This window comes from Mobula birostris, chromosome 4 (genome assembly GCF_030028105.1).
Source record: "Mobula birostris isolate sMobBir1 chromosome 4, sMobBir1.hap1, whole genome shotgun sequence".
NCBI lineage: Eukaryota > Metazoa > Chordata > Chondrichthyes > Myliobatiformes > Myliobatidae > Mobula > Mobula birostris.
Window position 1 is genome coordinate 182,953,532 of NC_092373.1, and position 21,847 is coordinate 182,975,378.

The 21,847-nt window shown below is 43.5% G+C and overlaps 1 protein-coding gene across 2 annotated transcripts in view; it reads left to right on the forward strand.

Annotated features, from left to right (window-relative positions):
- The window catches only part of ptcd3 (pentatricopeptide repeat domain 3), a 44,832-nt gene extending 29,503 nt beyond the window's left edge, over positions 1-15,329 (forward strand). The window contains exons 18-25 of one of the 2 annotated variants that reach the window (XM_072256643.1): positions 446-524; positions 3,745-3,835; positions 4,725-4,810; positions 9,976-10,112; positions 11,745-11,804; positions 12,957-12,998; positions 13,129-13,287; positions 15,025-15,329. In XM_072256643.1, coding sequence (XP_072112744.1) covers positions 446-524; positions 3,745-3,835; positions 4,725-4,810; positions 9,976-10,112; positions 11,745-11,804; positions 12,957-12,998; positions 13,129-13,287; positions 15,025-15,109 — 739 coding nt within the window. In that variant the 3' untranslated portion in view covers positions 15,110-15,329. The remainder of the gene's footprint in view (positions 1-445; positions 525-3,744; positions 3,836-4,724; positions 4,811-9,975; positions 10,113-11,744; positions 11,805-12,956; positions 12,999-13,128; positions 13,288-15,024) is intronic. The other variant, XM_072256644.1, reaches the window with a different exon arrangement.
- The last annotated feature ends 6,518 nt before the right edge of the window (positions 15,330-21,847 follow it).

A 21,847-nucleotide genomic window follows, 5' to 3' on the forward strand; every position in this document is an offset into this window, starting at 1 on the left:
AGCACAATACAGACCCTTCGACCCATGATGTTATGCAAACTTTTAACCTACTCCGTGATCAAACTAACTCTTCCATAGCCCTCCATTTTCCTTTCTTTTATGGGTCTCAGATGAAATTTCTTTTCAGTTCTTTGATATCTCAATAACATTTGTATCATGGCCTCTAATTTTGCTCCTCCCCCATAAAATGGATCAGTCAGGATCTCTGGGTTTCCTGTCTATTCAACCTATCCCATTCCTTTGTAGGATTTAGCTGTTGGTATGATCCTTGCAAATATTGTCTATCACAGTCTCTGTGTATTGATATCTGCTGTCTTGCAATAAGCTGATCAGCACTGCTGAATGCTGCAGATCAAGGTTCAATATAAATTTAACAGAACATGTCTGTTTCAATTCAGTAGACTGAACATCAATAACTTGTTCACATTTTGTGTTTATTCATCAGTGGTCGGTTCTTTACCATCTTGTGCATGATGGAGAGCATCGATGTGGTTCTCAAGTGGTACAGAGACCTCATTCCTTCGGTATGTCTGCTTTATCAGTGTCATTGTAACTCAGATCAGTAGCTGGCTCAATTACTGGCTTCTAGCTCTGAAGAGAAAGGGAGATGCTTTTTATCCCCTAACATGAAATGCTGATAAATAAACTAAAACTTCCTTGACCTTCATAATGAGACTTGAAGCTGGCTGTTTTGCCACTTGTGTCCCTGCTGTCCTTGGCTAATCTTTAGAATATGTATTGCTGAACATTTGAAAGGCAGCAGGTATACCGGTTTATTACTGTTTGGGCGAACTTACAAATGGCTAAGGATTAAGGCTGGATTAGGAAAGAACGATTACCTTTATTTGTTGCATGTACATCAAAACATACAATGAAATATGTCAACAGGTGAGGCGACACTTCACCTGTGAGTCGGCTGGGGTGATATACTGCGTCCGGTGCTCCCGATGTGGCCTCTTATATATTGGCGAGACCCGACGCAGACTGGGAGACTGCTTTGTTGAATACCTACGCTCTGTCTGCCAGAGAAAGCAGGATCTCCCAGTGGCCACACATTTTAATTCCACATCCCATTCCCATTCTGACATGTCTATCCACGGCCTCCTCTACTGTAAAGATGAAGCCACACTCAGGTTGGAGGAACAACACCTTATATTCCGTCTGGGTAGCCTCCAACCTGATGGCATGAACATCGACTTCTCTAACTTCCGCTAATGCCCCACCTCCCCCTTGTACCCCATCTGTTACTTATTTTTATACACACATTCTTTCTCTCACTCTCCTCTTTCTCCCTCTGTCCCTCTGAATATACCCCTTGCCCATCGTCTGGGTCCTCTCCCCAGCTTGTCTTTCTTCCCGGACCTCCTGTCCCATGATCCTCTCGTATCCCTTTTGCCAATCACCTGTCCAGCTCCTGGCTCCATCCCCCCCCCTCCTGTCTTCTCCTATCATTTTGGATCTTCCCCCTCCCCCTCCCACTTTCAAATCTCTTACTCACTCTTCCTTCAGTTAGTCCTGACGAAGGGTCTCGGCCTGAAACGTCGACTGTACCTCTTCCTAGAGAAGCTGCCTGGCCTGCTGCGTTCACCAGCAACTTTGATGTGTGTTGCTTAATGAAATATGTCATTTGCATCAAATCAAATCAGGATTGTGCTGGGCAAGTGTCACCACACTTCCAGCACAAACATAGCTTGCCCACAACTCACTAACCCTCTGGAACATGGAGGCCAATCCACAGAATCATGGGGAGATCGTACAGACATCTTACAGATTGTGGCAAAGCCTGATCTTACAGCTAGCTCTGGAGGAATGGCTCAGGTTACAAAGCTTGCAGGGATGGATATAGGAATTACAAGGTAAAATGATTGGGGGAGGGTTAAGGTAGTAATAAGTTTCTAATTTGTACAGAGTATTATGTGGTACACGGGATGTGATCATAAATGGAGACATAGACCACTACAGCACACAAACAGTCCCTTCAGTCCATCTTGTCCGTGCTGGTCTGGTTTTCTGCCAAGCGGCATCAACACACACCTGGACTGCAGCCCTCCATTAGCTTCCCATCCATGTACCTGTCCAAACTTCTCTTAATTGTTACAATTGAATCCACATCTACACTTCCACTAGCACCCACTCCACATTCCAGGCACCTAATACTACCATAAAACAACTTGATATTCCAGAGAAAACGGCCCAAGTTTGTCTACTTCTCCTTGTGGCTCGTTTTAGTAAACCTCTTCACTACCATCTCCAAAGCCTCTGCACCCTTCCTCCAGTGGGGAAACCACACAATGTTCCAAGAGTGCCCAGCCAAAATTTAAGTGAAGCTCAGTCATTGGTCCAGGGTATGATTCCCTGTTTGGATGAAAGAGTTCCCAAATTCAAATCCCAGATAAGCCATTTTTGATGTTTCCAGTAGTCGGAGAGTCTAGGACCAGAGAGCATAGCCACAGAATGCAAAGGTGTCCCTCTCGGACAGAGATGACCGTTAGACCATAAAGCAGAATTAGGCCATTTGGCCTATCAAGCCTGCTCCACCATTTCATCATGGCTGATCCAATTTTCCTCTCAGCCCCAATCTCCTGCCTTCTCCCTGTATCCCTTCATGCCCTGACCAATCAGGAATCTATCAACCTCCACCTTAAATATACACAACATAAAGACTTGTCCTCCACAGCTGCCTGTGGCAGAGAATTCCACAGATTCACCATTCTCTGGCTAAAGAAATTCCTCCTCATCTGCATTCTAAAAGGACATGCCTCTATTGCGAGGCTGTGTCCTCTGGTCTTAGACTCTCCCACCACAGGAAACATCCTCTCCACATCCATTCTGTCAAGACCTTTCACCATTCGATAGGTTTCAGTGAGGTCACCCTTCATTATTCTGAATTGTATTGAATACAGGCCCAGAGCCATGTAATACTCTTCATATGACAAGCCATTCAATCCTGGAATCATTTTGGTGAACCTCTTTTGAACCCTCTCCAGTTTCAGCACATCCTTTCTAAGGTAAGGGGCCCAAACCTGCTCACAGTACTCTGTGAGGCCTCACCAGCACTTAATATAATCTCAGCATTATACCCTTGCTTTTGTATCCTAGTCCTTTTGAAATGAATGCTAATATCACATTTGCCTTCCTCACCACAGACTCAACCTGCAAATTAACCTTCAGGGAATCCTGCACAAGGATCCCCAAGACCCCTTGTGCCGCAGTTTTTTGTAGTTTCTCTCCATTTCAAAAATAATTTAATTTCTTTTACCAAAGTGCATGACCATACACCTCCCGACACTGTGTTCCATCTGCCATTTCTTTGTACATTCTAATGTCTTTCTGTAGCCTCTCTACTTCCTCAAATCCATCTGCCCCTCTACCTATCTTCATATCATCTGCAAATTTCACAACAAAGCCATCAATTCCATCGTCCAAATCATTGACATAGTGCAGAATCTCAATCATTGAGATGAGGGGGAATTTCTTTAACCAGAGGCTGATGAATCTGGAATTCATTGCTTCAGATGGCTAGGGAGGCTAAATCATTGATTTATCAACCCCTGCACAACATATACCCAAAGGTTATAGAGAGAAGGCAGGAGAATGGAGTTCAGAGAAAATAATCAGCCATAATCGAATGGTTGAGCAGTCCCGACAGGCCAAATGGCCGAATTCTGCTGTCATGTCTTATGAAACTCCAGGAAACAATGTATTGAAGAACAGAATACTGAAATGCAAACATTTTGTTTCCAGCTGTACTATCCCAATGTGCAAGGTCTGATGGATCTGCTGCAGGCTTTGGACACTGAGAACCAGTTGCAGCTCATTCCACACATTTGGAAAGGTTGGTGCATTGGGGAGATACAGAATCCTGCACTTGGGTGGAGGCTGTAATCTACCTTTCATCAGTCAAGTGCTTGCAGTGCGTGGCATTTTCATCACATCAGGAGGTTTTGGGTTCAAGTTATGCTTCAGGGAGTGGACCACAAGAATCTAGCCTGATGTCTTTTGGTTATTTGTCAGAACACTGCTGCTTCAAGTGGGTATACAAGGTGCCACCTCTTTATTTTAAAGAGTCTAATCCAATAATTGTCACTCATTTAACATCTCAAAATAAATTTAATATCAAAGTACATAGGTACTACCTTGAGATTCACAGGGAAATAGGAATACAGTGGAATTTATGAAAAACTATACAGTATATAAAGACTGACAAACAACCAAACTGTTCCTGAACCTAGTGGTGGTAGCAAGAAGAGAGCATATTCCTGGATGGTGGGGGCCTTTGGATGCTGCTTTCTTATGGTAGCGCTCCCTGTAGATGTGTTCAGTGGTGGGGAGGGATTTGCCAGTGATGGACTGGGCCCACCACTTCTTGTTGACCTCTCTATTCCTGGCCATTAGTCTTTCCAAACCAGGCTGTGATGCAACCAGTCAGGATATTTTCTACCGGGCATCTGTAGAAGTTTGTTGAAGTTTTTGGTAACATGTCAAATCTATGCAAACTTCTAAGAAAATAGAAGCACCTGCCATACCTTCTATATGATGACACTTGAGTGCTAGTCCCAGGAAAGACCCTCTGATCTCATACTGGTTATTAGCACCTGACTATTTGTGGAAGTTTGCAGTGCACAAATTAGCTGCTTTGTTTCCAACTTAATTGGTTGCAAAATACTTTGGGATATAAAAGATGCTGAGCACATAGTGTAAGTCTCTTCGTGTATTTTACACAGACATTAAGCAGCTTGGTCACAGTAACAAGCAGGATCTGGTAGAGGAAGTGCTGGAGCTGATGGGTCGGGACAAGCACAGTCCAGAGGTAAGAAAAAGCACCTGTGATCATTGACATTTGCAGGTTTTTAATTAATTCTCAAACTTTGGAGTAATGTAGTAAGTTCAAATAAGCAGAAGTGTCAGAGGAAAGAAATGGATATCTCATTATGTAAGCACAGAGCAAAGCATTTCCACATCAGTGAATCAGATCAGTGAGAGTGGCTGAGCTGCAAGCTGATAGTGTACAATAACAAGATGATATTTATAGTTGTAGTTTCTTTATATGAAATTGGTTTATGATGGTCACATGTACCAAGATACAGTGAAAAACTTACCTTGCGTATTGTTCATACAGATAAGTATAGTAAGGGAGTCTAGGAGCAGAGGGCACAGCCTCAGAATACCTTTAGGACAGAGATAAGGTGGAATTTCTTTATTGAGAGGGTGGTGAATCTGTGGAATTCATTGCCGCAGACAGCTGTGGAGGCCAAGTCATTGGATATATTTGAGGTGGAGGTTGACAGGCTCTTGGTTAGAAAGAGTATCAAAGGTTATATGGAGAAGGCAGGGAATGGGTTAAGAAGGATAATTAATCAGGCATGATCGGATGGCAGAGCAGACTCAATGGGGTAAATGGCCTGATTCTGCTCCTGTGCCTTATGGTCTTATTACACCGTGCATTGAGATAGATAGAACAAGGTAAAACCATAAGAATTGACACGTGGAATTATGATGTTGTAGCAATTAGTGAAACTTAGCTACAGGAGGGGCAGGACTGGCAGCTGAATATTCCAAGGTTCCGATGTTTCAGATGTGATCGAGGCAGAGGAATGAAAAGTCAGGGAGTAGCATTGCTTGTTAGGGAAAATATTACAGCAGTGCTCAGGCAGGACAGATTAGAGGACTTGTCTACTGAGTCCTTATGGGTGGAGCTGAGAAACAGGAAAGGTATGGCCACATTAGTGGGATTGTATTACAGACCACCCAGTAGTCAACGAGACTTGGAAGAGCAAATCTGCAGAGAGATAGCAGGCAACTGCAGGAAACATAAAGTTGTGATGGTAGGGGATTTTAATTTTCCATACATTGATTGGGACTCCCATACTGTTAGGGGACTAGATGGTTTAGAGTTTGTAAAATGTGTTCAGGAAAGTTTTCTAAATCAGTATATAGAGGGACCAACTAGAGGGGATGCAATATTGGATCTCCTGTTAGGAAACGAATTAGGGCAAGTGACAGAAGTCTGTGTAGGGGAGCACTTTGGTTCCAGTGATCATAACACCCTTAGTTTCAATTTGATCATGGACAAGGATAGATCTGGTCCTAGGGTTGAGGTTCTGAACTGGAAGAAGGCCAAATTTGAAGAAGTGAGAAAGGATCTAAAAAGCGTGGATTGGGACAGGTTGTTCTCTGGCAAAGATGTGATTGGTAGGTGGGAAGCCTTCAAAGGGGAAATTTTGAGAGTGCAGAGTTTGTATATTCCTGTCAGGATTAAAGGCAAATTGAATAGGAATAAGGAACCTTGGTTCTCAAGGGATATTGCAACTCTGATAAAGAAGAAGAGGGAGTTGTATGAAATGTATAGGAAACGGGGTAAATCAGGTGCTTGAGGAGTATAAGAAGTGCAAGAAAATACTTAAGAAAGAAATCAGGAGGGCTAAAAAAAGACATGAGGTTGCCTTGGCAGTCAAAGTGAAGGATAATCCAAAGAGCTTTTACAAGTATATTAAGAGCAAAAGGATTGTAAGGGATAAAATTGGTCCTCTTGAAGATCAGAGTGGTCGGCTTTGTGCGGAACCAAAGGAAATGGGGGAGATCTTAAATAGGTTTTTTGCGACTGTATTTACTAAGGAAGCTGGCATGAAATCTATGGAATTGAAGGAATCAAGTAGTGAGACCATGGAAACTGTACAGATTGAAAAGGAGGAGGTCCTTGCTGTCTTGAGGAAAATTAAAGTGGATAAACCCCCGGGATCTGACAGAGTGTTCCCTCGGACCTTGAAGGAGACTAGTGTTGAAATTGCGGGGGCCCTGGCAGAAATATTTAAAATGTCGCTGTCTACGGATGAAGTGCCGGAGGATTGGAGAGTGGCTCATGTTGTTCCGTTGTTTAAAAAAGGATCGAAAAGTAATCCGGGAAATTATAGGCTGGTGAGTTTAACGTCAGTAGTAGGTAAGTTATTGGAGGGAGTACTAAGAGATAGAATCTACAAGCATTTGGATAGACAGGGGCTTATTAGGGAGAGTCAACATGGCTTTGTGCATGGTAGGTCATGTTTGACCAATCTGTTGGAGTTTTTCGAGGAGGTTACCAGGAAAGTGGATGAAGGGAAGGCAGTGGATATTGTCTACATGGACTTCAGTAAGGCCTTTGACAAGGTCCCGCATGGGAGGTTAGTTAGGAAAATTCAGTCGCTAGGTATACATGGAGAAGTGGTAAATTGGATTAGACATTGGCTCGATGGAAGAAGCCAGAGAGTGGTGGTAGAGAATTGCTTCTCTGAGTGGAGGCCTGTGACTAGTGGTGTGCCACAGGGATCAGTGCTGGGTCCATTGTTATTTGTCATCTATATCAATGATCTGGATGATAATGTGGTAAATTGGATCAGCAAGTTTGCTGATGATACAAAGATTGGAGGTGTAGTAGACGGTGAGGAAGGTTTTCAGAGCCTGCAGAGGGACTTGGACCAGCTGGAAAAATGGGCTGAAAAATGGCAGATGGAGTTTAATACTGACAAGTGTGATGTATTGCACGTTGGAAGGACAAACCAACGTAGAACATGCAGGGTTAATGGTAAGGCACTGAGGAGTGCAGTGGAACAGAGGGATCTGGGAATACAGATACAAAATTCCCTAAAAGTGTCGTCACAGGTAGATAGGGTCGTAAAGAGAGCTTTTGGTACATTGGCCTTTATTAATCAAAGTATTGAGTATAAGAGCTGGAATGTTATGATGAGGTTGTATAAGGCATTGGTGAGGCCGAATCTGGAGTATTGTGTTCAGTTTTGGTCACCAAATTACAGGAAGGATATAAATAAGGTTGAAAGAGTGCAGAGAAGGTTTACAAGGATGTTGCCGGGACTTGAGAAACTCAGTTACAGAGAAAGGTTGAATAGGTTAGGACTTTATTCCCTGGAGCGTAGAAGAATGAGGGGAGATTTGATAGAGGTATATAAAATTATGATGGGTATAGATAGAGTGAATGCAAGCAGGCTTTTTCCACTGAGGCAAGGGGAGAAAAAAACCAGAGGACATGGGTTAAGGGTGAGGGGGGAAAAGTTTAAAGGGAACATTAGGGGGGGCTTCTTCACACAGAGAGTTGTGGGAGTATGGAATGAGCTGCCAGACGAGGTGGTAAATGTGGGTTCTTTTTTAACATTTATGGATAAATTGGACAGATACATGGATGGGAGGTGTATGGAGGGGTATGGTCCGTGTGCAGGTCAGTGGGACTAGGCAGAAAATGGTTCGGCACAGCCAAGAAGGGCCAAAGGGCCTGTTTCTGTGCTGTAGTTTATATGGTTCTATGGTTCTAATTCGGAATAAGTGTAACAGCTATAAATTAAGTACAGTGCAGTTAAATAAGGTGCAGGATCATGTGGTAGATTGTGAGGTCAAGAGCTCATCTTACTGTACTAGGAGACTATTTCCCTGCACTGACAAATTACAGCCTTGGTGATGGTGCTCCCTTTGGTAGGAAATGGTGACTTTGACCCAGCAGTAACAAAACCAGCGATCAAATTGAGCAACGCTAAGGGTGTTGAACTCTGCTTTTAGTTTGTCTGGTAGGCACAGAGTTGGCAGTTTTGGGTAAACGTTCCAGATAAAACTGTCAGACATATCAGAAGAAAAGAGGTTGTGTCTTGAGTCACAGTAGTTTTACAGAGAACGCCGCCGGACTGGGAAAGGCTAGACTGATCATGATTAGTCAATGTGGAAAGGACCTGAGAGGGGACCTTCAGCAATATTAAAGGTAGTAAGCAATTCTGAAAATAGTAAATCCAAAATAGCCAGAGTAAACCACACACCACAGTAGCTTACCGTTAGCATGACACTATTACAGCTCGGGGCGTTGGAATTAGGAGTTCAATTCCAGCACCGTCTATAAGGAGTTTAAACCTTCTCCTCATGACTGCGTGGGTTTCCTCTGGGTGCTCCGGTTTCCTCCCACAGTCCACAGATGTACCGGTTAGTAGGTTAATTGGTCATTGTAAATTGTCCTGTGATTAGGCTAGGTGGGTTACTGGGTAGCACAGCTCACTGGGCCAGAAGGAAGTATTTCTAAAAATAAATGTAACCATAGCACTAAAGGTTAAAGACTGCAAAGTGTCCAAGACACAAATATACGAATTGCATAAAAATATAACAACATCACTCAGGCCTTAAAATACGAAAATATCATCCACTGAGGTAAATGGACAGCAAGAGTCAAAGAAGGCAAGAGATGGTGGGGATCTGCAGTGTCTGATTTTAATTGCAGGATTCAAACTTTGTTTGATTCTTGAGGATCTGGGATCCCATGTTGTTAAGGACAGGAATAATGAGAAACCAGAACTTGGTGTGGAATGAACTGGTTAGGTGGATGAAGGTGGCATCTGATACAGGAAGATTGTTTGAAACTGAAGTTGATCAAGTGGTGAGGCTAAGAATATGGTGTTTAATTTTCTAACTAATAGAAAAGGTCTGGATTAGAAGTTCCAAATTCTGGATGTGGAAGACTTACCAACAGGCAGGAATGATGCTAGCTACTTCCAGTAGCATGGAAGAGAGTACTATAAAATTAGCATCATGATCGTCTTGGCACAGCTGTTGGGATTCTAAAAGGAGTGAAGCAGGTCTTTAGGATGGAACAGGTACACATTAAGGTAAACAGAGAACTAGTCGGGGATTGATATCAGCAAGGGTAAGTCTAGTTTTAAAACAAGTCCATGTGTCAAGCAGGGCAAAATCAGATGCATGATTGTATTTTGTTTCATTAACTGCCTGTCTGGCAGCAAATTTCTCAGGTCATCAGGTCAAGGATAAGGTAAGGTGTCCAAGTTAATAGTGAAGAGATGGGAACAACTGGGTTCATATTAGTCATATCTACCAAAATCTCTGTCCATGTTTCCCAAGTCTGTCATCCTTGCAATGTGCTACAGAAGGAAGGTGGGATTCCCAGTAAGCCTGAACATACTTTATACTTAAATCAGCCATTGAATCTCCTTACAGTTGCAAGCTGCCTTTGCTGACACGGCGCTGGATATCAAGGCTGTCTATAAGCAGAACCAAAACTTACAGTGGACAGCTATATCTTTGGGAAATGTGACAACCTTGATTCTGAGAGGAGGTCGAACTCAAGATGCTTGGTAATTATTATGAAGAGTTACAGTGCCTTGAAAAAGTATTCAGCCCCCACAAATATTTTTGCATTTTACTGTCTCATTTTCTAAATTCAAAATATATTGAAGCACGAGTTTTGAGATAATCTGCAAAATATTGCTCAAATGTCAAATCAAACAAAAATTTCAAAACCTGTCAACAATTTACTAAAAACTGTAAACCACAAGTTGTGAGGCTAAATAGGTATTCATCCCCTATGTAATTACTTACTAACTTTCCTCAGGTGCAATACTATACTATACCTTACTAACTTACCCAATTTGTTGAAGTAGAAAATTGGGAGGATCTCCTGTTTCCAGTAAATTCATAAGATTAAATACCCCTCTCTCTGTAAGTTCCAGCAGTATGGTAGATTTTCAACAGGTCAAACCAAAATGAAGCCAAAAGAGCATTCAAGACAGTCAAGGAAATGATCATAGAGAAGCACAAGTCTAGGAAAGGATACAAGCTCATTTCAAAGGCACTGTACATACTTCAGAGCTCGGTGCAGTCCATCGTAAAAAGGTGGGAAAAATATGAAGCCACAGCTATACTGCCTCTAGGTCTGGCGGTTCTTCTAAACTTAGTTGCCAGAGAAGAACGGCACTTATAAGAGAGGCTACTGTGACGCCCACGGTCACTCTGAATGAGCTGCAGAAGTCGGTGGCTACAACTAAGTTGAAGTTCATGCCTCCACAGTCTACAAGGCCTTGCGCAAAAAGCGTATTTATGGAAGGGTGGCATGGAAGACAAAAACATACCCTTGCCCTTAAAGACTTTGCAAAGTGTCACTTAGAAAATACTGTAAAGATGTGGAAGAAGGTCTTGTGGTCGGATCAGATTAAACTTTTTGGCCTCAGCACTAAGCGGTACATGTGATGTAAATCTAATACTGCTCATCAGCCTGGTAACACCATCCCTACTGTAAAGGATGGTGGAGGTAACATCATACAATGGGGACACTTGCCAGCAGCAGGATTGTAAATCTGGTCAGGATTGGTGGAAAGATGATTGCTGAGATTAAACTGGGGCAGAAGTTTGTCTTTCAGCAGGACAACAACCCAAAGCACACTGCCAGAGCAACCATGGAGTTGATTCAAATGAAGAAAATTGATGTCCTTGAGTGGCCATTCAGAGTCCTGACCTTAACCTGATAGAACATCTTTGACAAGATCTCAAGATTGCTGTCCACTGCTGCTCCCCAACTAACCTGGCACAGCTTGAACAATATTTAAAGGAGAAATGGGCAAATCTTGCTCCATCATGTTGTGCAGAGCTGATAGAGCATAAGAAACCTACAGCACATTATGGTCCCTTTGGCCCACAATGTTGTGCTGACCTTGTAACCTACTCTAGAAACTGCTTAGAATTTTTCTAAGCTCCATGTACCTAAGAGTCTTTTGAAAGACCCTATTTTATCCGCCTCCACCTTTATCACTGGCAGCACATTCCACACACCCACCACTCTGTGTGGAAAAACTTGCCCTCGACATCCCTCTGTACCTACTTCCAAGCACCTTAAAACTATGACCCCTCAGGTTAGCCATTTCAGCCCTGAGAAAAAGCCTCTGGCTATCCACACAATTAATACCTCTCATCATCTTGTATACCTCTAACAGGTCACCTCTCATCCTCCGCCGCTCCAAGGAGAAAAGGCTGAGTTCACTCAATCTATTCTCGTAAGGCACGCTCTCCAATCCAGGAAACATCCTTGTAAATCTCCTCTGCATTCTCTATCCACATCCTTCCTGTGGTGAGGTGACCAGAACTCTACTCCAAGTGGGGGCCTGACTGAGGTCTTGTATAGTTGTAAATAGAGACTGGAGTGGTCTGGATAAATGATATTAGCATTTTAACTAATAACCTGGATTTGGATTTAGCACTGAATATCATTTTAAATCAAGGTGTATTTCCTCTTTTACTGCGTTGTCTCCCTCCAAAACTTTGGAAATTTGTGTGTTTTTCTGGTGAATGTTGCTTATATGATGCTATGTACTGCAAACATGAGTTTTATTGCACTTGTGCAGTTGACAATGAACTCAACTTTGACTTTAATATCAGGCCATGGCCATGAACTTGCTACAGGTGGTCTGATTCAGTTACACTTATCAGCGATAAGTACCTGAAGCAGGAAGGTAAGGGAATTGTTATTCAGTGAGAACAAAGCTTCAGAGAACTAGAGAATAAAAGAAAGTGATTTTCCCAGCGTAGACATTTAACTATGAGAATATGTAGCTTTAAAAGTGAAAGAGAAAAAGTTTAAAGATTTATGAGGTAAGTTTCTTTATGTGGAGCGCCGGGAACACACTGCCAGGAGAGTGGTAGAAGCCAATACAATAGCAACATTTGAGTCATTGAGGCAGGGTATAGAGAGATACAGACCATATGCAGGTGGCAGCCTCAGAATAGAAGAGCATCCCTTTGGAACAGAGATGAGGAGGAATTTCTTTAGCCAGGGAATGATGAATCTCATTGTCAACAGCATGTACTAATCCTTATTCATTTTGTATGTACAATTTTCCCCTAAGTGAATACATTATTTGATCTGTGACTTTTTCACCTCTTCAGTTTGAAACTTATTCCACTTTTACTTTGAAAACATCTTAATTGTTGATCTGACTACTGGATTCAGTTTAAGTTAGTGGGCGGTACTGTCATTATGGAGAGTCAGATATGTCATTTCCCTGTATTTATGCACATTTTATGCTCCACAATTTCTTGATATTAATAGAGTATCACCTTTCTTAAGAGGTGATAAATCTAATCCGAAACACACAACTTGTGATTTTGCCAGTACTGTGAGATCATTAACTTGTTATACTTTATCCTAGGATGATGCTGCCACTTTTTAAAGCAAACAACAGAGTACCCAGGTAATCTCTCCTCTGTATTAATAATTATATTGTCATCATTTTAAGCTTGAAACTGGAAGAGACGACTTAACTGTTTTGAAATTTCACAGAAAGCTTTTATAGGCTGACATCTTTTTTTTTTTTAATTCAGTAAAGCAGTACTCGATGAGTTTCTGGACCATGCCAAGGAAAGCAGCAACAAGGCTCTGGCTTTGGATTTGGTGAAACTGGCTGGAACTTTCAGCCTGCCTGCCACATCAGAGTTGTTGCACAGGGTGACCACTGAATTCGAGCTGTCAGAGGAGGAAAGGTAATAGTGTCTCCTTGAAATAGATTTAACCAGCTGTTACTTGTATCATTCCATGGACTTCCCTCTTTTCAACTGAATGTACTTGATAGCTTTATGTAGAACATTGTAAAACTCCCAGAGTTTATAATCTCAGTGTTGGACTGATATATTTTCTGGAATATTAGAAGTTATTATTAACACTCCCAAACACTGTCTTTAGACCTTAGAAAATTGTAATACTGTAGAGCGTACCTGATAGGGGTAAAGGTGTGTAGGAAGTGCAATTCAGTCAACTTCAGAAGGGTACAGAACATATCAAGATTCTCAAATAGACAATCAGTTTTTATTGTATATTGCAAACAGTTGAGATTTATTACATACTGGTTCAAGAACAGTTATTACTCAACCTTTGTGTCATTTGCTGATGGCATAAAGGTTTGAGGGTGTTGTGGATAGTGTGGAGGGCTGTCAGAGGTTACAACGGGATATTGATAGGATGCAAAACTGGGCTGAGAAGTGGCAGATGGTGTTCAACCCAGGTAAGTGTGAGGTGACACACATAAAAGTTGCTGGTGAACGCAGCAGGCCAGGCAGCATCTCTAGGAAGAGGTGCAGTCGACGTTTCAGGCTGAGACCCTTCCTAGAGATGCTGCCTGGCCTGCTGCGTTCACCAGCAACTTTTGTGTGTGTTGCTTGAATTTCCAGCATCTGCAGAATTCCTGTTGTAAGTGTGAGGTGGTTCATTTTGGTAGGTCAAATATGATGACAATATAGTATTAATGATAAGACTCTGGGCAGAGTGGAGGATCAGAGGGATCTTGGGGTCTGAGTCCATAGGACATTCAAGCTGCTGCGCATACGGTGTATTGGCCTTCATCAACAGTGGGATTGAGTTTAAGAGCCAAGAGGTAATGTTACAGCTATATGGGACCTTGGTCAGACCCTAGTTCTGGTTGCCTCACTCAGGAAGGACGTGGAAACCATAGAAAGGGTGCAGAGGAGATTTAAAAGGATGTTGCCTGGATTGGGGAGTATGCCTTATGAGAATAGGTTGAGTGGACTTGGCCTTTTCTCCTTGGAGCGACGGAGGATGAGAGGTGACCTGATAGAGGTGTATAAGATAATGAGAGGCATTGATCGTGTGGATTGTCAGAGGCTTTTCCCCAGGGCTGAAATGGCTAGCACAAGAGGACATAGTTTTAAGGTGCTTGGAAGTAGGTACAGAGGAGATGTCAGGGTTAAGTTTTTTTTTTACACAGAGAGTGGTGAGTGCGTGGAATGGGCTACCAGCGGCGATGGTGGAGGCGGAAACGATAGGGTCTTTAAGAGACTCCTGGATGGCTACATGGAGCTTAGAAAAATAGAGGGCTATGGGTAAAGCCGAGGTAGTTCTAAGGTAGGGACATGTTCGGCACAGCTTTGTGGGCTGAAGGGCCTGTATTGTGCTGTAGGTTTTCTGTGTTTCTAGCTTGAGGTGAACAATAACATCACTCACCTCAACTTTTCCACAATACATAGATTCACTTTCAACGATTATCTCAGGATTATATATATTTATTTATTACTGTATTTGCCGGTTGTCTTCTATATACTGGTCGTTTGTCAGAGTTTGTGTGTAGTTTTTCATTGATTCTATTGTGTATTTCTGTTCTAATCTGAATACCTGCAAGAAATTGAATCTCAGGGTGCCATATGCATACTTTGATAATAAACTTACTTTGAAAGTATAATTATGGATTGATTTCTTCCCATAAACAGGAGGTCCCTAGAAGAGCTGGATGGTAGCAGCAGTAGCGATGATAGCAGCAGTGGTAGCGATAGCAGCGACAGTGATCGTGAATAACATGCTTGATCTGGATACATCAAATGGCATTCTTTCGTATACAGAACGGTTGACTGAGAATTGGCCTTTGTGTTCATTTGCTGCAAAACCAACTTTGGAAAATGACTGGATATTGTACAGGTGTGGCTGTATTTAAAGAAATAAAACAGAAAAGCTCCAACGAAACAGTGATGGGCATTAAGGACTGAGAATGTGGTAAATAAATAGCCAATGTAAAATTGATCAGTTGTTTTAATCATCCCTACAGTTCAAGGAAAATTTAATCTAAGGACAAAAAAAAAGGAGAAAATCTGTAGGTGCTGGAGGAACTCAGCAGACCAGGCAGCATCTATGGAAAAGAGTGAACTGTTGATGTTTTGGGCCAAGACTCTTCAAGAACTGTTTTTAAAAATGCAAACACAAGGAATTCTGCAGGTGCTGGAAATTCAAGCAACACACATCAAAGTTGCTGGTGAACGCAGCAGGCCAGGCAGCATCTCTAGGGAGAGGTACAGTTGACATTTCGGGCCGAGACCCTTCAGTTAGTCCTGACGAAGGGTCTCGGCCCGAAACGTCGACTGTACCTCTTCCTAGAGATGCTGCCTGGCCTGCTGCGTTCACCAGCAACTTTGATGTGTGTTTCAAGAACTGTTTACTCTTTTCCATAGATGCTGCCTGGCCTGCTGAGTTTTACAACAGTAAGGACTAATGTCCTTGCATTAAAGAACACTGATGATGCACAGAAATACAAATTTTGGCTGCCGCTCTGCTACAACACTGATACCCATCTATCTAGCACAAAAAGACTTCTGCTGTCTACAAGGCACAAGTCAGAAGCGTATTTGTGAATTACCTGGAATTAATACTACAGCTATCTAGCTAACTGGAACTGTTCATGAAACAAATATGAAGCATCACAAGACCAAAGCTCTGCCCCGGAACACCTTGATCTTTTCAAACTCTGCAGATGTTGATGATACTTGAACATTAAGGATAGAATAAGATTAGCTGTATTTGTTACATACACAGTGAGATGTATTGTATGCATCAATGACCATAGTCCAAGCTGTGCTGGGGGCAGCCTACAAGTGTCACCATGCCCACAACTTACAAACCTTGCGGAATGCTTTTGGCCTGAAATTTCCACTATTCCTTGCTGTTAATGGTGTATGTAACCATAATTTGTATGTCTTTGCCATGTGGGAGGAACCTTGAACACCCAGCAGAAACCTACACATCGATGGGGAGAACTCCCACAGTGGCTGGAATTGAACCCCCATCTTGAAAACTAAAAATAATGTTTAAATTATAGAAACTAAAGGGAGTAAACTCTTCCAATTATTAAAAGGTTATGAATAAGATATCAAGCATTTACTGCCTTTATGTACAAAGGCACTCAAGGTCCTATTTAAAAATTGATTTATGAAAGAAAACAGGAAATGTAAAACTTGTTTCAAGAAATAAACATTCTTGGTTCTTTCAAACAATGGATTTGAGGCTATTAAAAAGTAACAAAATGTCAAACAACTCTAAAAATTAGGCCTAAAAGACTTTTTTTTCGCTCAAAATATAGCTATCAGGATATTTTGATACATGAGGGGGATTATTGCAAAAGGCAGCCAGTTTGTCATGTCCATATTAGAATTCCCACATTGGGGCACGGGAGTCCATTCGTTTCAGTGTGTCTCTGGTAGGTTTCTGAAATAGTTTACCAATTAACTGCTGTATCTCTGCAAATTCTCTTCTCTTCTTCCTGCCCCAGCCTTTTCAAAAGTCTTGCACTGTCTTATCAAGCAATATGCCAGATCGTAATTTGTATGTCTTTGCAATGTGGGAGGAACCTTGAACACCCAGCAGAAACCTACACATCAATGGGGAGAACTCACACAGTGGCTGGAAATCACGTGTTGGCTATCACTTGTGGATATCGCTTGTTGCCACCATTGGGTCTTTTGTCAATTATGTCAAACTTCTGTCCTTTTGATATCCAACAGGAAAGTTTGTTTAGACCATTTTATCAAAACACTGAATTTTATCAAGATTCCCTGTAACCTTCTGCTACGAGTCTCCAGGCTCTCCATACAACTGAAAACTTTTTCATGTGGAAATCTCTTCTGCATCCCTCCTTGAGGGTCTTGAACTTGAGCCTAATGAGTGAATCTACTTACACTCCAGTTGAATAGAATCAGTTCAAATGTGGAACATGAACCACCTATCCAACTATGGCACCTTCTGCATACCCTACCTGTAATCATGAGAAAATACATTACCAATTCATGAAACCTGGTTTTTAATGCCCTAACAACCACGTTTCAGCATGTAAAATGTCTCTTGTGCTTAAACAACCATAAGTGATATTTAAATAGGAAGGTTATGAATCCAAATAGGTTTAATAATCATGCTTTTGTGATATTTAGAAGTGCTTTGAGTGCAGATTGTAACCTCAATGTCGATAAAGCTCTGATTTCATTACCAGTGAAATTTTCCCCCGGTAAGATGAAAGTGTATTTGTCCACATAGCTGATGAATTAATCATCAAAGGTTGCCTAAACATGTTTCTCACATGTTCAGCCCATTATGACTAAAGGCTTTCAGTGCTTAAAGTCTTCAAATAACGGATACGGTTCATTTTTGTTTCAAATTACTTATCAGGAACTAAATCTACTATTACCTTAGGGAAATATTGCCCCAGAGTCTAACGTCAATTTCTCTTTATATTCTGATACTGATTTTCAGTCTTAACCTCTAATGCAAGAATTCAACTTAAAATGTTGCCGGGCTAATTACAGAATGAAGCTCTAAGGCGGATAATCATAGGAAAAGCAACGCACATGAAAGTTGCTGGTGAACGCAGCAGGCCAGGCAGCATCTCTAGGAAGAGGTGCAGTCGACGTTTCAGGCCGAGACCCTTCGTCAGGCCTAACTGAAGAAAGAGCTAGTAAGAGATTTGAAAATGGGAGGGGGTGGGGGAGATCCAAAATGATAGGAGAAGGCAGAAGGGGGAGGGATGGAGCCAAGAGCTGGACAGGTGATTGGCAAAAGGGATATGAGAGGATCATGGGACAGGAGGCCAGGGAGAAGGAAAAGGGGGAGGGGGGAAACCCCAGAGGATGGGCAAGGAGTATAGTGAGAGGGAGAAAAGGGAGAGTGAGAGAAAGAATGTGTGTGTATATAAATAAATAATGGATGTGGTATGAGGGGGAGGTGGGGCATCAGCGGAAGTTAGAGAAGTCAATGTTCATGCCATCAGGTTGGAGGCTACCCAGACGGAATATAAGGTGTTGTTCCTCCAACCTGAGTGTGGCTTCATCTTTACAGTAGAGGAGGCCGTGGATAGACATGTCAGAATGGGAATGGGATGTGGAATTAAAATGTGTGGCCACTGGGAGATCCTGCTTTCTCTGGCGGACAGAGCGTAGGTGTTCAGCAAAACGATCTCCCATTCTGTGTCGGGTCTCGCCAATATATAGAAGGCCACATCGGGAGCACCAGACACAGTATATCACCCAGCCGATTCACAGGTGAAGTGTCGCCTCAGCTGGAAGGACTGTCTGGGGCCCTGAATGGTGGTAAGGGAGGAAGTGTAAGGGCATGTGTAGCACTTGTTCCGCTTACACGGATAAGTGCCAGGAGGGAGATCAGTGGGGAGGGATGGGGGGGGGGGGGGAGACGAATGGACAAGGGAGTCGCGTAGGGAGCAATCCTTGCGGAAAGCGGGGTAGGGGGGAGGGAAAGATGTGCTTAGTGGTGGGATCCTGTTGGAGGTGGCGGAAGTTAGGGAGAATAATATGTAGGACCCGGAGGCTGGTGGGATGGTAGGTGAGGACCAGGGGAACCCTATTCCTAGTGGGGTGGCGGGAGGATGGAGTGAGAGCAGATGTGCGTGAAATGGGGGAGCTGCGTTTGAGAGCAGAGTTGATGGTGGAGGAAGGGAAGCCTCTTTCTTTAAAAAAGGACATTCCCTCGTCCGGGAATGAAAAGCTTCATCCTGAGAGCAGATGCAGCAGAGACGGAGGAATTGCGAGAAGGGGATGGCATTTTTGCAAGAGACAAGGTGAGAAGAGGAATAGTCCAGATAGCTGTAAGGGTCAGTAGGCTTATAGCAGACATCAGTAGATAAGCTGTCTCCAGAGACAGAAAGATCTAGAAAGGGGAGGAAGGTGTCAGAAATGGACCAGGTAAACTTGAGAGCAGGGTGAAAGTTGGAGGCAAAGTTAATAAAGTCAACGAGCTCAGCATGCGTGCAGGAAGCAGCGCCAATGTAGATTGTAGCCAATGTAGCAGCGTCGATGTAGCGAAGGAAAAGTGGGGGACAGATACCAGAAAAGGCACGGAACATAGATTCCACAAAGCCAACAAAAAGGCAGGCATAGCTCGGACCCATGCGGGTGCCCATAGCTACACCTTTAGTTTGGAGGAAGTGGGAGGAGCCAAGGGAGAAATTATTAAGAGTAAGGACTAATTCCGCTAGACGGAGCAGAGTGGTGGTAGAGGGGAACTGATTAGGTCTGGAATCCAAAAAGAAGCAGAGAGCTTTGAGACTTTCCTGATGGGGGATGGAAGTAAATAGGGACTGGATATCCATGGTGAAAATAAAGCAGTGGGGGCCAGGGAACTTAAAATCATCGAAAAGTTTAAGAGCGTGAGAAGTGTCACGAACATAGGTAGGAAGGGATTGAACAAAGGGGATAAAACCGTGACGAGGTATACAGAAACGAGTTCGGTGGGGCAGGAGCAAGCTGAGACAATAGGTCTGCCAGGACAGGCAGGTTTGTGGATCTTGGGTAGGAGGTAGAAACGGGAAGTGTGAGGTATGGGAACTATAAGGTTGGTAGCAGTGGATGGGAGATCTCCTGAGCGGATGAAGTCAGTGATGGTATGGGAGACAATGGCCTGGTGTTCCTTAGTGGGGTCACGATAAGAGGGGTAAATAAGGAGGTATCCGCAAGTTGTCGCTGTGCCTCGGCAAGGTAGAGGTTAGTGCGCCAGACTACAACAGCACCCCCCCTTATCGGCGGGTTTAATAGTGAGGTTAGGATCAGTGCGGAGGGAGTGGAGAGCAGAGCATTCGGACGGAGTGAGGTTGGAATGGGGACAAGGTGCAGTGAAGTCGAGACGGTTGATGTCCCGTCGGCAGTTAGCGATAAAGAGATCCAGGGCAGGCAGAAGACCAGAGCGAGGTGTCCATGAAGAAGAGGAGGGTTGAAGATGGGAGAAGAGGTCATCGGTGGGGGTGGAAGAGTCCTTGCCGAAGAAGTAGGCTCAGAGACGGAGACGGCAGAAGAGTTCAGCGTCAAGGCGAACGCGGAACTCGCTGAGGTGTGGGCGAAGGGGGACAAAGGTGAGGCCCTTACTGAGGACAGAGCGTTCTGCCTCCGACAGTTGAAGGTCAGAGGGGATGGTAAAGACCCGGCATGGGTGAGAGCTGGGATTAGAGGGGAGATAGGGGAGGCTGGGGGTGTCAGTGGAGACGGGAGTGTTGGGGTGAGAGGAAGATGGAGCCTCTGAGGACCCAGGAGCTGATGATGGGATCTGAGGGAGATGAGGTTGCAGTGTAGTGGTGGGGGAAGAGGAGACGGGAGTCACTTACGCTCTGCCAGAGAAAGTAGGATCTCCCACTGGCCACACATTTTAATTCCACATCCCATTCCCATTCTGATATGTCTATCCACAGCCTCCTCTACTGTAAAGATGAAGCCACACTCAGATTGGAGGAACACCACCTTATATCCCGTCTGGGTAGCCTCCAACCTGATAGCATGCACATTGACCTAACTTCTGCTAATGCCCCACCTCCCCCTCCTACCCCATCTGTTCTTTATATACACACATTCTTTCTCTCCCTCTGACTATACCCTTTGCCCATCCTCTGGGTTTTCCCCCCCTCCCCCCTTCTCCTTCTCCCGGGGCCTCCTGTCCCATGATCCTCTCATATCCCTTTTGCCAATCACCTGTCCAGCTCTTGGCTCCACTCCCCCCCCCCCCCCCCAGTCTTCTCCTATCATTTTGGATCTCCCCCTCCCCCTCTCAAATCTCTTACTAACTCTTTCTTCTGTTAGTCCTGACGAAGGGTCTCACCCCGAAACGTCGACTGTACCTCTTCCTAGAGATGCTGCCTGGCCTGCTGCGTTCACCAGCAACTTTGATGTGTGTTGCTTGAATCACAGGAAAAAATTGGTTCAGCTGATTGAGTTGTGCCATGAAAACCTTGCAAGGAATTGATTGTTGAGTTAAAGGGGAAGTCAGGAGACCTCATTGAAGGGTGAGCAGCTTCAAGTTTAGGGCATTAACATACGAGGATCTATCCTATGTGTAACATTGATGCGATTACAAATAAAGCACAAGTGGCTCTCCTTTATTTGGAGTTTTAAGGGGATTTGGTACGTCATGAAAGATTCTCGCAAGTTTTTACAGATGTACGATGTAGAACACTTTAACTGCTGAGAGTTGTAGACTCAGGCTACGTCCACACTACGCCGGATAATTTTGAAAACGAAGCCTTTTCTCTGTTTTGACCCTCCGTCCACATTGAAACAGCGTTTTCATCCCCCGAAAACAGAGCTTTTCTAACAAAGCGTGTAAATTTGAAAACGATTGTTGAGCATTGTAGTGTGGATGGGGTAAACGGAGATATTTAAAAACGCTGTCATGACAACACGACAATGCTTTTTCTGCTTGGTACTGCGCAAGCACTGGCGGACAGCTGTTGTAACGCAGCAGTCAGTGTGAACGGCGTGAGAGTTAAATTGTAAAGTGAGT